Here is a 15,437-nt window from a genome sequence, read left to right as displayed (position 1 = left end):
ACGTGAAGCTGCTTGAGAACGTGAAAAGCTGTGTGTGATGTGGTCAGACGGTCACAGCTGAGGCCCCTGACAAACTTGACGCCCTGGTCGACCCTTTGCGGGGCCAAAAAGAAAGGGTAAATAGACCCAGAGGTCCTAGATTCCCAGACTGAATGCTTTTTATTTTTAACCCAATTAGCCTTTTGGGGAGAGGCAGCGTACGTACAAAAGAGGATGAAGCAGGAGCAAAGAAAGGAATTCACACACCCAGAAGAGAGACACACACACACACACAATTAAAGCAACATTCAAAGACAAAAAACAATATTGTAAACAGCTTTTCCTTTAGTTTAACAACAGATTGGACGTACGGTTGTTGTCATCGTGGCGGCGGGTGAACTGGTCGGACCCTCGCTGACCTCACTGTGACCTTCACAGCAGGGCGCCCATGTCCGACACCACAGACATGAGGCAACACAACACAGTCCGTGGAAACAACAGCCACGTCAGAAAATCAGTTTGACATACAACATGTCATTCATCCAGAGAGAAGGGCTGAGCTACACTGATTCACTTTCACACAGTGTAGGGGGGCTCATTCACTTTTTAAATATAGTTGATTCAATAACAAAACTGCAGTAACATATTTGACCAAACCCTTAGGATTTGATGGTCTGTATAGAAGTTATAATCAGCAGTTTCACACACTCACTCTTTAATTCTGTATTTTGTGTCTTTTTCCGTGTGGTACCACCGTGTGTCACGTGTTTCGGTACGTCCCGATGACGTCAACGCGCTAGCCCGAAGTAGCGTGTGCGCCTCTCGTGGAACTTCCGCCCTGCACGTGTGTTTACTGTGCCCCAAGCTAGCTAACAGCAACATTAGCATCATCCGCTATAACACGGTAACTGTGAGTGAAACATGGGGAAGCTGAACGTGGTGGTGTTGAGATATATGTCCAGAGATGACTTCCGGGTCCTCACAGCGGTAAGTCCCTGAGCTCCGAGCGGAGAGAGGTAGCATGTGCTAGGCTAGCTCTGTCCTGTAGCCTAACATCAACACTAGCACACATTAATACCTCGCTCAGCTGTAACAACACACTCTGATCACCTGTCACCGCTGCAGATGGTTCAATACAGTCCGATTTATTACTTTATTGTTAATTTACACATTATAAATCCCCATAGGTCAATTATAAGCTTATAAACGCGTACATGTTGAATGTGGGTATGTTGCCATCAACACTGCATAATAATCGTTAGTGAGACATGAGGTCAGGAACAAGCAGTTGAATGACAAGCAGAGATCATTACGAGTTTTTAAATGATATTTCAGATTTCTCATGAAGTAATATTAAACATGATCCTTCATGAAGCAATTTATTTGCTGTGTTTATAACATCTGTCCACCTAAGCCTTGAATAAATCCCTGTTTCAATATATATGGGGAGAGCGTGGCCTAGGGGATAGAGCGGGTGCTCTGCAACAAGAAGGTTGCCGGTTCGAATCCCACTCTATCCCATCTGCATGCCTAAGTGTCCTTGGCAAGATACTGAACCCCTAGATGGCCCCTCATAAAATGATGAGTGTTCTAAAAATGTAAGTCGCTTTGGATAAAAGCGTCTGCTAAAATGACATGTAATGTAATGTAATGTAATATATCAGTGCTGGTGATGATAGATACAATTCTCACTAGAGCTGATCTAATAATCATGTCAATAACTAAAAAATTATGAAATAACTACAGATAATTGATAGATTGACTTATTTTATGAAACGTATTTACTCCGACCAAACTATCGAGGGCTGTAGGAAATTCAGATGTGAATGTTCTACTGCTGTCTTGAATTTTAAGGCCCAGACAAAAACTGGTTAGTAAAGAACATAACTGACAATTTAATCGATAGTTACAAATTGGTAACTACAGCACTGATAACCTAAACCCACCACTGTCTGGGCATTAATGTTTAATCCATTTAACCTGAAGATAATGTGAAGCTTCGGTCGTCTGTGTTCGACGAATCAAGTAGATATCTTCTGAAAATTAGTATCATTCACTAAACTGCATTCATGCACAGAAAGAGTGCTGAGGATTTAGTCTCCCATCACTTACAATGGAATCACTTTAGGAAGAAAGTATAGTATAAATAAACTGAAATGATTACAGCAACAGCGACTGTTTAATCATACATGTGTACCTGTAAGTGTTGTCTCAGAATAATATTAAATGTTTTGTCCTGTTAATTTCCCCACACAGGTGGAGATGGGGATGAAGAACCACGAGATCGTTCCAGTGGGTCTCTTGTCGTCCATCGCGAGCCTCAAACACGGCGGCTGCAACAAGGTTCTTCGAGAACTCGTCAAGCACAAGCTCGTAGCATGGGAACACTCCAAATGTAAGACGACACACAAGCAATGCTAACTTTATCTCACAAGTACAGACATATAAACCGCACATGTGGATTATCTTTCTAACATTGTGTGTACATGTTGATTTCAGCTGTGCAGGGCTACAGGTTGAACTACGGAGGATATGACTACCTTGCCCTCAAGACTTTCTGCGCCAGAGAAGTGCTCATTTCTGTTGGCAACCAGTTGGGAGTGGGTAAAGAGTCAGGTAAGAAAACAATATCAGTCTCTGTTAATACATCTATCTGGTCTGGTCCCTCTTATAAAGAGGAGTGAGCATAAATGGTCCCTCTAATAAGGAGGAGTGAGCATAAATAAATTAAATCGAACAAGACATCAGTGTTAATGATTTCATGCCAAGGTCAATCTCTCATTTGCTCATGTTCATGCTAAGCATTTATTTTTGTTTACTTCCTGCAGACATTTATGTTGTGGCGAGTCCAAGCGGGGAGCAGTACGCACTGAAGCTTCACAGGCTGGGTCGCACGTCCTTCAGGAACCTAAAGAACAAGAGAGATTACCACCAAAACAGGAAAAACATGTCCTGGCTTTACCTCTCTCGCCTCTCTGCCATGAAGGAGTATGCCTACATGAAGGTGAACAAATCAGACAAAGTAGAAATAAAACACCACCAGTTACTGTAGAACATGTGCAGCAGGAGACTGTACAGTTCTGTATGGTTCATGTTTTGATTTGTCTCCCAATCTTTCAGGTATTGTACGATCAAGGTTTTCCCGTTCCCAAACCTGTGGACTACAACAGACACGCTGTAGTGATGGAGCTCATCAATGGATATCCACTGTATGTAAACAAGTCTTGCTTCTTTCTTGTTTTAGAATATAATAGAGTTCACTATCTCTACTCTCTGTTCCTTTTTATAATGTGTTTGTATCCTTTCTCTCTTCCAGGTGTCAGGTACATGATCTCGAGGATCCATCAGCCCTGTACAGTGAGTTCATGGAGCTCATAGTCAAACTGGGCAATCACGGCCTGATTCACGGCGACTTTAATGAGTTCAACCTCATGTTGGATGACCAGGACCACATAACACTGATCGACTTCCCTCAGATGGTGTCCACGTCACATCTCAATGCTGAATGGTGGGTGTTGCGGCCATAAAGTGGAAAATCAACAGTTAAGATTGATAATAAAAAAATATGTAAATGTTCTTTTCTCAACTTTTGTTTTCAGGTATTTTGACCGAGATGTGAAATGTATCAGAGATTACTTTATAAAAAGATACAATTATGAGAGCGAGCTCTTTCCAACCTTCAAAGACATCACGTAAGTCCTTCTTTTTGTTTTATATTCATTGATGGGACAGTTAAATGAGGTGAGAGAGCTGGATATATATACAACATCTTTATTAGGTGCGAACATAGAAATCTCTCCCGTTGTCTACATTGTTTTACCAAGTTAAATTACAAATGCTTTTTTATCATTTAGATTTCTACTGCTCTCACCAACACAGATTATAAATTGCCGAAGATACTGAAAAGGTTTGAAGTGAAACATCTATTTAGTGCTCTTCGGTTGTCCCCCAATCACAGCAGGTCATGTTCTCTAGATGTTCAAGTCTCAGCTAGCGGCTTCACCAAAGATCTGATGAGAGATAGCGAATTTCTACACCCAGCAGGACCTGGGGAAGACGAAGAGGAGGAAGATGATGATGATGATGAAGAGGAGGATAAGGACAACAAAGATGAAAAGGCAACAGATGAGGAAGTAGAAAGAGAAGAGGAGAATGTGGACATGGAGGAATACAAACATGCACTGCTGGAACTAGAAGGTCTGAAAGTCAGCGATTCACATATAGGCAGAAAAGATGAGGCAGAGGAGGAAGTGAGTAAAAAGAGGGAAGAACAGAAAGAGACTGTAACAGCACCTGCTGCCACAAGGGATGAAAAACCAGAGGAAGGCGTAGAGGAAGAGTTGAAGGAAGCAGAGGATGAGTGTCCAGATCTTTCCACCTCCAACAAAGAGTTCAAACCCTTCAGGTAATGAAAAGTCAACACAATACGAACAACAAAATAAAGTACACATAATTAGATGATGATTTTAGGTTCAAGTGCTCAATGTATAATTTAAAAATTTTGGTGTGTTTACTCCTGCAGAGACTCGGACAGTCTCCTGCACCTGGCAGAACACAGGAGGAAGAGGACTGACAGTGAGGGAACAATGGGCAGCATAGGGAGCTGCTCTACCATACCACCAGTAAGTTCAACAAACACACACAGAGCTTTCTGCACTTGTATTATAGAGGAGGAGTCAAGGGGAGAGCAGGCAACATTATTACAGTACCATTACAAATACTGATTTGATAACATATTTGGACATTTTACCACAAACTGTAGCTGTACTAGTTCACAGTTTGGGCCCAAAACTGATGTGTCCTGCACTGTTGCGAAAGATTGTCTGTGAAAGAATGAAATGTAGCAGAGGCAACAGATCCACATTGATTTGTGTCTGTTGTACACACGGTCCTGACATTCGTCTGTGGTAACCTGCTCGTGTTTATTATTGTGTGTGTGCTGCAGGAGGTGGTCCGTCAGAAGGTGCGGAGGCAGCTCACCAAACAGCAAAAGGCAGCACAGAGGAGACGTCTGCAGAAGGGAGAGGCCAACTTGGTGACCCAATCTAGAAGGGACAACGATCACAACATCAAGTCTAGTATGGATGGCGCCGACTTCTGGGGATGAATGGGACTGCAGTGATGTCAACATGCCTTTTGTTTGGACAACATGCATGTGACATTGGTCATCCTTCACTGTCTGAAGAGTTTTAGACCCAAGATGGTTTCTGGAAAAATCCAACAAGACTTTGGGAAACAGAAAAACTTGAGGGAGGAGTTACGATTTAGATCTGAAGAGAAAACATTGTGATTTATTTCCGTGTATTTCACTGGTGGCTCCTCTCAATGTATGATGATGAGATGATTTTCTGTTTGAGCTGCTGTGGACTATAAAGCTGTAACTACAGTCTAATGTCAGTATAATGAATCAATTTGACAATTAAACCATTTATATGTTACTACTGGGTTATGTTTTTCTGTCCAAAATAATGTTTCAAGGGGAAAATATGTTTGCCTGACATAAAAATAACATACAATATTCCTACAACAGACAGAAATGTAAAGACTGACCTGGAATGGAAGTCTCAAGTTCATTCTCAGTTTGCACATGCTACTGACAGTGAGTAGTGTGGGTGTGGATTTACCAAATGCATTATGGGAGCGCTTTTCTTTATGCAAATCTCATTGTTCACAGGTCTCCAACTGTTATGCTAGTTTGAATAGTTCTCTACCTCCACCCTCCCGGCTGCCAATCAAAAAAGTAGAGATTGACAGGCATGTGAGGAACATACATGTTCCAGAACACATCAGCATGTTAACTATGAAAAGCTGCAAGGAAAAGTTATAACCTTGTTCATTCTCTCCCTCCCTGACACATTTTAAACATGTGAAAGACGAGAGTAGAGAACTTGGGAGCTGAAGAAACCGCTTCTCCCTCAGCGTTTGGTTCATTTATGTAAGAGGCTTTCAGAGAGTGGCTGAATTCAGACCCGAACAATGGCCATTCATATTGAAGAGGGTGAATGGAGCTCAGACTCTGGGCTCAGTGGGCTCAAATTAGTGTGTGAAGTCAAAACTATCCCACCCCCTCCCACACAAACACACACATCTTAGACACTACATGTTGGACAGAGTTCTTCCTTTATGGTCCTGGATACTGACATTAGAAAGAAACAGCTAGTTATTCTCAAAGTGCAGTTCATCATTTTCATGTTCCTCAAGATGGGGCGTTGTGTTGTCTGTGGTTCAACTTGGCAAATTTGTGCAGGTCTTCAACTTTAAAGCTCTGCTCAGGGATTAGCCAGCTGCAAGGCCGGAGGGGAGGGGCTCAGCATTCCTGCTCGGCACCTCTGTGTGAGTGTGTGTGTGTGTGTGTGTGCATGTGTAGAAAGAGTGAGGGGCCCTCGGAGCTAATTGGCAGTGAGGGCTACAAAGGTGGTCTGCTTCAAAAGAGATCCTGGGGAGATGTTCACACAGGAGAGGAGGAGGACGTAGAGCTGTAGCGAACGGGGAGAGTGGAGGGGCTTTCGGAGGTTTGATTATTTTATTTTAAATGTTCCCATTCCGAGCCGTGATGACGGTGGTTGCTCATTTCTGAGGACGTCTGTACTGTTCTGATGGACGGCTCTGGAGAAGCACGTTGGCAGCTGAGACGAGAGGACTGACGGAGTTTCAGGTGGCTGTTGAAGTTTAAACGCTGAAAGAGGATGAATAAAGTGAGAATGGAGGAGACCATCATGTCATACCTGTCGCAGAGTGAGACTGGCACCAGCCCCAAAGACCGTGAGTAACAGAAACACATTCAATGGTTATGTTTTTCAGTTTTATATATCTGTTACAACTTACATCTGTGTTCACCACCGACCTGATCCTGACGCAGTAAAATAGAATTTATTGTTTTCTAATATTTTAGCAAGATTTCCTGTGAGTAAGATCCCTGCAACAAGTGTCCGTCAAGTGACGCCTCTATTGCAGGGAATTGTTTGGTACACTTGAAATGTTCAGGGCCAGAAAAAGCTCAAAGGGTCAAAACAGACGATTTGTTTAAGTTATGGGATGTTTCCCTGCAGTGCATGATTCTACTTAAATAAACCTAACTTAGATTGTATTACACTCTATTCATATATACCACATTTTTAGTTTTGATGACCACTCAAAGCACTTAACTCTACAGTTTTTCCCATTCACCAAGGAACAAAGTAATTTGGTGTTCAGCATTTGCCCTCGACCCTTTAGGGAGGGGACTGGTATCAAACTGCCAACCTTCTGGTTAGTGGACGACCCGCCCTATACCTCCTGAGCCCCAATAGATGAAACTTTACATAAACCTGACTTGTATATTCACTGTAGGTTAACATTAACATGTTATTTTACCAGTTTCCTCTGACCTTCGACTAAAAATAAATATAACCCATCATTTATTTGTCTATATTATGCATCAGACTGGAAATGAAGACTGATGAAATGTGTCTCCTTGAGTTCAATGCTTGCCTTCACATTCCATCAGTTCCCATTTCTGACCTGTGCGGCACGGTCACTCTTCTTTTTTGATGTCCTCCATGTTTGCAGTGAACGTGGTGGCCATGCTCCATCACTTCTGGGAGCAGAAGCAGACGAGTCAGTTGAGTGGTTCCCTCGGTGAACCAGGAGGTTCCGGTGGGGACACAGCCGTCCAGACAGAGAGCTTCCTGTTGTATGAATCTGCACCGTCCCCCGGTCCACCGTTCATCTGCTACGTCACCCTTCCTGGAGGAAGCTGCTTTGGGAACTATAAGGTCTGTTGGTCAATTTTTCTGCTGCAGCACAAAGTATGCCACCACCAGAATCAAGTTGTCTTACAGGCTTAAATTTTTCTTGCAATAAGCATTTGAATTTGTTTCAAATTGTATCATGTCAGCTTCCACGTGTTTAAGTGGGTGCTAGCAAAACTTGAAGGCCTTGCAATAGGAATATACACACTCAGACACACACACACACTTTTAAGTTTGTTTTAAATTGATGTTGCCCAGTTTAAATCCCATGATGCCTCTCAATGGGCTCATTGTGACCCACACAGCAGCTCCCCAGCTCGGAGCAGGCATGTGATTGGTTATCTGTAAATTCCTCTCATGTCCTCATCTCACTTCTGATCCCATGATTAGCTGTAGTGAAGTGTGAAATCATCATAATGTAAGATTGTGTGCCCATTTAAGCCTGATATTTCTGTGTTTGAAGTTTCACATCAGTTTCCCTCCCTCCTTCCTCCTCTGATTGACATTGTGACTCGTCATCTTCATCCTCTCCTCATCCTCAGGTGTGTGACACTCAGGCAGAAGCTCGGAGGGACGCAGCTCGCGTGGCCCTGATGAACTCCCTCGTGAACGAGCTGCCGTGTCGACGCATCAACTCTCAGTTCATCACTCAGAGCTTGCAGCAGGCGGCCACACACAGTGCTGTGAGTTTAACAGTCACTACCACACTGGGTTGTGACGACCCAGCAGAAGAATGAGTCTCATCATAAATGTTGACTTTTTTCTCTGTACAGGTCTCGACTGAAGATGCGTGTGATTCCAGCACCAGTATAGGAACCTACAGTTCGCTCCTCCACTCCTACGTAGGAAGGACGATGCTGGAGTTCCAGGTAAAACAACAAACTAAACTTTAGCAACTCTGCTTTCCTTTTTTCTTTGCTCATAAATCATCTGAGGCCATGTGGTAATTGTGTAAAAGATCGAATCAATTCAAAGGATTGTGTGAAGTGCTTATTTACAGTTCTAGGATCTTGAATATAATTGGATCCCAAATTAGAGCATTGTCATTTTATATAATCTGGAATTATTAAGCCAAACATAACAAAACCCTCCACTGCTGGGTGGTTATTCCAGCATACATTGTTATCATTGCACTCCTACTCTTGTTTTTGCCTTTTTGTTCCCCTCACATCTCGCACTGAGTAAGAACCTGGCAGGGAGACTTGGAATGAAACACCTTATATTTCTACCTTAGTGTAAATAAGCACGTGTCTGCAGACCGAGGGTTTGTTATTAGGGGGAAATGGGTTCATTATGCTTCCACAGCACAACTCAAAAAGATGGAGAGCTTCCAAGTAATATACACACCTCCATATGTGCACAAATGTTCTACACTGACACTGAAATGTAGTCCCACGCATGTAAAAGCCTGCACAGCTTTATCCATGATGTGTGCGACTTTCAGTGCTTTCTAATATGTAGAATTGGTAGCAAATATGTGGCAATAAAACAGACTAATAAACAAGAGCATAAGGCAGAAGCAAAGCTGGAACCAGAGTAAACAGGCAGTGCAGCGTGGACTTTAACCCCAGACTAGTTACGTTTCCCATCTGTGCCTCATAAGGTCAATTTCAGACTATCTGTTTAACTCTTATGTCACCAGCTCTTACACATGGCAGCTGCTCAGCCGCACAGTGTTTTTATAAATGACAATGAAACCGACCTGGTGCGCAGCGATTTTACAAAACCTTATCAAACCAATCATCCACAGTTTAGTTCATAGACACATTATAGGTTTTCTTTGTCAGACATACGTGCACCGAGCTGCGTGTTGGAGTTTGTTATTCAAGTCATTAACTGAGGTGTTGTACAAGACTTTCTTTATATGTGTGTTTGTGTGTGTGTGTGTCCCCTCACCCAATTTCTCACTCTCTCTTTCCCTCCTTTACTCTGTCCTACTCACTCCCTACACAGGAGATGATGACAGTGTTCCAGCTGTTGCACTGGAACGGGACACTGAAAGCACTGCGGGAAAGGCAGTGTTCTCGACAGGTACAGGCCTTACCAAAGATCTCAGTTCAATCAGGAGAGACTGCAGTTACAAAAGGAGAATAACAATAAGGGAAGAAAGTGAAGTGACGCTGGTGGGTGGTGGTTTAAGAGAAGTAGAGAATGTTGAGAATCTGAATAAGATGAGATGAATGGACAGGATATGGAGATTTGTGATTGGATGATTTGGGAGGAGGACGGTCAAATCACTGAAATGACCGCTGACAGCAAGAGAGTGGAGAACAGAATGTTTCATAGAGAAAGTCTTCCTGATTGTCCTTATGCTAATCTTCTTGGTTATAGTAAACCTTGATGAAACTTCAGTGTGCTGGTTTCATGTTTTCTTTCCCTCCCTCCCTCCCAGAGTGTGATCTCCTACTACTCTCAGCGAGGTCTGGACGAGTACATGCGCAGCAACATGGCTCTGGATTGGCTGGAGCGGGAGCAGCGGTCAGCGGGGCAGCTCGGGGAGGAGCTGCAGGTGGCGCAGAGGGAGCTGGTGCTAGCCCGGCGTCGAGGCATAGAGCTGCGCTTCCACAAGGAGAAGACGGAGATCCTCAGCTTGGCTCTGAGTCAAGCTTACATCCACCACACACCCGAGGCCTCGAGCCCGACGCTGAGTCACACCTACGAGGAACTTCCTTTACATGCATTGTACAGCCAGGAAACAGATCTCCAAATCACACCACCCTGCAGTCCATCACCAACCCTTCATAGAAACACAAAGCAAACACTCTGGCAAACCCCTGGACAACACGTGGCCTCCAGCAGTCCTTCACCATGCTCACTGCAGACTTATGGGACTTTAAATAGACAGAAGAAGAAGGGTAAGAATGGACGATAAAAACTATTATTTGTCTCTGAATGAGTTTAACGTCTGCCACTCCAAATGTGAGCGAACAGAACATAATGGTCATTGTCTTCATGTATATTCATCAAGCACTACAAATACTTTGTGCATTTGTGGATTAATAATGCTCTTAGGAAATAACACTCTTTTATGAATATACAGTAGGACTAAGAGTTAGTGATGCCTGTGTTGCAACTTTAACCACAAGAAATGCAGCAAATGGTTTCAATCAAGTAGTTAAAGTGTATTGTACAATATCAATAATCACAATATTATTTTCATCAATAGCATTATAACAAAAGTAAAATACATAAATCGATATAATGTCTGCACAGGCACAGTGAGGAGGTTCAACACATAATTAATCTACCTCAGATTGTGTTTGTCATTCTGTGCCCATAGAAAAGAGACTTCACTCAGGAGCAAAATCAAACTTTAAACCATAGACTGTTAATAACAATGGACTCCGTGTTTTCTATAGAAGTCTCTAAACTGACTCTACTTCTCACTTGATTAATTAAGTCAGTAACCATTTTTCTCAGGAGTTTGTGGTTTCAATCGGTTTCAAGTCTTTTCCTATAAAGCTAGATGTTAAGTTAGTAAATAAAGGTTTCATTTAGAGTGAAGCAAATGATGAAGCATGGTGGTATAGGTGGGCGTGCAGTGTCCTGACGCTCTCAGTCAGGCTTCACCCTGTTCCTCCAAATATGGTTACTTATGGTTACCACGATGGCGCTGACCAGAATGCAAACTGGCCTCAAAACGCTGTTCACATGTGATGGAGTTGCCACTTGCATTGAACTCAATAGAAATTATAATGTGACTTTTATTGTGATAATTGTTGATTTTGACTGTTGTGATAATGTCTATCGTTATATGATTTCTGGTCAAATCGCTCAGACTTAACAGTGACCATTTATATGTTTTTTTACAAAGTGCAACTCTGTCATATATATTATATTATGATCATATTATGATATTACTATGACACTTATAACTTCAAATACAGGAATGTTAGAGTTGTTAAACTATTCAGTAAACTGTTAACCTAACAAAAACTCAGGGCTTCTGCCTGCCTCACTCTCATGTCACCAGATGTATTCATGCTTACTGGATACTAAGCAATAGAAGTGATTGCATTCATAAAGGGAGGATTTAGTTTGTGTCTTAACAGACTACATGTTGGAGAAATAATTTATATAGAGTTTAGATTATTCTTATACTTGCCTTGCCTGGTTGACATAGTTTTTGATAAGGAACCATCTATGGAGGGTTTATAGGCTGTTATTAATGCTTAATAAATCACTTACTAACATTATAGATGCATAATATCTTTCCAGTGCTGACATGTCGTGTTCCTCACCATAACTAGATTAATGTGCAGCATTCACAACACACAAGAGAGGATGGAAGAGAGAACCAGTATTATTTTTCAAATGATGTAAGTAACCAGAGCAGAAGTTCCTAAATGGTTCAATTTAAGAACCTAATTTTTATGAATACCACATAACACACACACACAAAAACACAGGTATGTTATAACTCAATTTCAATTGTTTTTCAAGATGATCAAGTAAAAGAAATCTGTTATTTGTTAGATTTTCACTAGTAACACAACAATGCAAACAAATAGCAAGGAAGTTGTACTTGGCTCTTGTTATTTTATTTTCAGGAAATATGGAAACCTTCAACAGGCAAGAACATTAATTGTTGTTTTTTCTGGATCAAGAGCTGTGTACAATGCAACACTGCTCCAAGTTCTGGAATGAAAAGGTCTGGTTAATTACACAGAGTCTGATACTTTTTACTCTGATACATTACAAGGCAAATCCAACTAGGAATCCTTGTCCAAATGATTATTCAGTTTTTGGCTGCATTCTTTAGTTCTTTACTTCATTTAAATTAATTATCTTCAAGTTTAAAACTCTAGCTTTAGAACAACTGGATGAACTTAGAATGAATCCTGATGTAGTGAATCATTGTTCAGTAAAATATGTTTCAAAGCAGCATTGATTATTGTGTTTAAGGAAAAATTGAAATGTAAATTATTCGATTATCCAAGTGGGCTGAAAGGCACTTTCTGACTCTTTGGTTCGGTCCATCGTTGTGTCTGTGAGGGAGTTTGATGTAGTTTCACTATGTCCTGATGGTCCTGGATGAACATCCTGATCTAACAAGGAGACAGTAGGAAACAATGATTAGTTCCTGTTGCCTGTGGCTGCTTGTCACCATCTCTCTCAGGGTGCGTACCTTGTCAAGCTGTTTCTCGGTGTCATTCATCCCGACACCTTCTTCTCCTTCTATTTTACCACCTGTCGCTTCATAGAGGTTGAGAGTCGCCATCTTCATCTGTCCCAGGAGGAGTATTTTCTTTGCAGCGGTTTCCTGAATGGTGTTCCACTTCCTTTCCTGTGTGAAGACGGGGACAACAGTTACATACAGAAGATATTTTCAACCTGTAAGCATCGCTTGATTTATTCCGTATGACTCCGGATGATGTGTGGTACCCAGATCAGCGCTCCAGAGTTTGTCTCGTCCAGCCTGGCCTGGAGCTGGGACAGCTGGTTGCTCCTTTGCAGCTGCATCAAGTCCTGCTGGTTGTCCAGAGCTGCGAGAGCTTTTCTGTGCAGCTCAACCTGCTCCTCTGCCTCTCTCTCCCTCTGACAGAGCTGCTCTCTCAAGTGCAGCTGACTTTCCAAGTTATCCGCCAGCAACTCAGCATCTTTGAACTGTGAATGACAAATAGAAGCTGCAGTCCCAAAATGAAACCTCATTATCTCCTCAAAACATTTCTTCAAATGACTACACTCATACACCTCTCACAAGTTCACACAGTATGGCTACTACTATCTCGTGACAAGGTGATTCAATATTTATGGTGGCTTACCACTATAATCAAACAATTTCCATAAGTCAAGCAAAGAGATGTCACAGTTTGGGAATTAGTTATATTCAGTAAAGGAAGCTATGTCTTCCTCTGTGTTTGATTGTTAGCATGATTACACAAAAAAGCTTTACCATGAAACTTGGTGGGACGATGTGGTATTGGTCAGGAGAGAGAGCGACTACATTTGGGCAATTTGCCGCAGTTCCAGGTAAATATCCAGCTCTAGTGAGACTAAATCAGATTTCATGGCAGAAGTATGCACTCTGCAAGATTATGCAAAATCTACTTAAATGATTTCCATGAAGGGGTGAGACACGACCCCAAAAACCCAGTTCATTCTCGGAATGGTTCCAGATAAAGAAGCAGATCCAGGGTTGTTTAGTTGGAGGTATGTGCACTTCGAGGGGGCCTTCTTGCTTTTGATTGATTTTGTCAAACTTTCTGTGCCATGTAAAAACCCTCACATTAAAGTATACCTTCGTCATGGCCACCATCTGCTCCATGATGTCCCGGTACACAGTGTGTCTCTGCACCTGATGGTCCAGCTTGTGCTTCTTCTGCATCAGTTCCGCCTTCTCCTTCTTTAACGTCTCTATCTGTTTGCCCTTCTGAAGAGCCTCTCTCCTCTCCCTCTCTGCTTTCTCTACAGTTTTATTGACATCTGCCTCCTGCTCAGTAGGACACAGAGGGGTGTTTGGTTAGTTGAGCTGATGTCATCTAACACGGGAGTGTGAAATACGGTTCTCTACTGTACCTTGAGGAACATGTCAAAGCTCAAGTGTAACTCCTGGGCTTTTCTGTGGTCCGTTTGAAGCTCATCTATGCGCTTTTGCAAACTCTCCGACTTCTAAATAAAAACACACAAGTTTATTAGTTCATACTCAAAAGTAAGTCTTCACTGACTTTTTTTTTCTTTCTTTCCATATTTGAATACAATAAGAAAGATGGAGCCATTTCCTTTTATTCGTCTTATTTATGACACTGAAAGGTCAGGAAGTAAGGTTTTTGAAACCGAGCCAAAGAGGTATTTTATTTTCATTAAGTAATCAAAAAATATTTTAGCAAGAATTCGGTGCTTTTACTCACAGCTTTGAGAGATTTGTGTTGATTTATTTTAGCAATGTTATGTTGTTGGGTATTCGTGCTTCAGTATCAAACCCAGAAATCCTTTGATGGGTGAAGAATAAAACTTCAACTGTCAGTGCCTCACCCCTTCACGCTCCTGTATCTCTACTTTCAGTTGCTCGTCCTCTCGGCGTTTACTCAGCAGCTCAACGATTGCAGCACTCCTGTCAAGTGCTCTTGTCATCACAGGGCTACAGACAAACACAGGGAGACAGACAGACAGACAGACAGACAGACAGATTTAACCTTACCCGTAATTACTAGTTGCCTTTATTAATATAATCTTAGCCTTACTTTAAACTATGTCAATAACTTATAATGTTATTATTTGAGTTACAGGATCTTACTTTTTGTTAGCCACTATGTGACTGTGGGATCAGATTTAGATCCATACCACATGAACCACACACACACACACACACACACACACACACGCACGCAAACACGCACACATGAACTCACCATGAAAGCTGCTGATCACTGGTGTGCTTGGAAAGACTCATGACTCCTTTGAACTCATGACTCATTTGAACTCTTCTGCTTCTTTAGTTGATCAAACTAACTTTGTCCAAACTTTCTGTGCGCGTGTGCATCCGGCGTTCCTGCCTGTCGTCACCATGACAACACAAATCAGGAGCCGTTAAAGGTGCAATGACACGTTTCTGTTTCCGTGACAAAGAGAAAGTTTGCACAAATTAGCAGAACAACTTTCAAAAATACTTTTCGTTATGTCTGCAAGTAAGAATCTATTAGCACTGCAAATAGTAAGTGATTAGTTAGTTAATCATGAGCATAAGAGGTTAATCATTTTAACAGACAGCGATTTACAAATACATCA

At 41.9% G+C, this 15,437-nt stretch overlaps 3 protein-coding genes across 4 annotated transcripts; 2 read left to right on the top strand and 1 right to left on the bottom strand.

Moving 5' to 3' along the window:
• The first annotated feature begins 777 nt into the window (after positions 1-777).
• On the top strand, positions 778-5,417 carry riok2 (RIO kinase 2 (yeast)). Its single transcript, XM_062382689.1, has 10 exons — positions 778-966; positions 2,236-2,374; positions 2,479-2,595; positions 2,808-2,983; positions 3,100-3,188; positions 3,296-3,487; positions 3,579-3,671; positions 3,938-4,384; positions 4,502-4,601; positions 4,925-5,417. The coding sequence occupies exons 1-10, from the start codon at positions 901-903 to the stop codon at positions 5,084-5,086; spliced, it is 1,581 nt and encodes a 526-aa protein (XP_062238673.1). The 5' UTR covers positions 778-900; the 3' UTR covers positions 5,087-5,417.
• Positions 5,418-6,482: 1,065 nt separating this feature from the next.
• Positions 6,483-12,100, top strand: LOC133946108 (protein limb expression 1-like). Its single transcript, XM_062382086.1, has 6 exons — positions 6,483-6,741; positions 7,528-7,733; positions 8,252-8,392; positions 8,483-8,578; positions 9,663-9,740; positions 10,102-12,100. Exons 1-6 carry the CDS (start codon positions 6,666-6,668, stop codon positions 10,579-10,581), a joined length of 1,077 nt encoding a protein of 358 aa, XP_062238070.1. The 5' UTR covers positions 6,483-6,665; the 3' UTR covers positions 10,582-12,100.
• A 128-nt stretch (positions 12,101-12,228) lies between these two features.
• LOC133946124 (coiled-coil domain-containing protein 42 like-2-like) lies at positions 12,229-15,401 on the bottom strand. Of its 2 annotated transcripts, none has more exons than XM_062382087.1 (7): positions 15,062-15,401; positions 14,685-14,790; positions 14,229-14,321; positions 13,951-14,142; positions 13,095-13,316; positions 12,838-12,996; positions 12,229-12,757 (listed from the first exon to the last, which is right to left on the bottom strand). In XM_062382087.1, exons 1-7 carry the CDS (start codon positions 15,124-15,126, stop codon positions 12,641-12,643), a joined length of 954 nt encoding a protein of 317 aa, XP_062238071.1. In that variant the 5' UTR covers positions 15,127-15,401; the 3' UTR covers positions 12,229-12,640. The 2 variants fall into 2 exon arrangements, with proteins under 2 accessions (XP_062238071.1, XP_062238072.1); XM_062382088.1 differs by lacking the exon at positions 15,062-15,401 and adding an exon at positions 14,947-14,996.
• Positions 15,402-15,437: the final 36 nt, after the last annotated feature.

The sequence above is a fragment of the Platichthys flesus genome, chromosome 3, assembly GCF_949316205.1.
Source record: "Platichthys flesus chromosome 3, fPlaFle2.1, whole genome shotgun sequence".
Classification (NCBI taxonomy): domain Eukaryota; kingdom Metazoa; phylum Chordata; class Actinopteri; order Pleuronectiformes; family Pleuronectidae; genus Platichthys; species Platichthys flesus.
The sequence above is the reverse complement of the archived record's forward strand: the minus strand, read 5'-3'. Positions and strand labels throughout refer to the sequence as shown.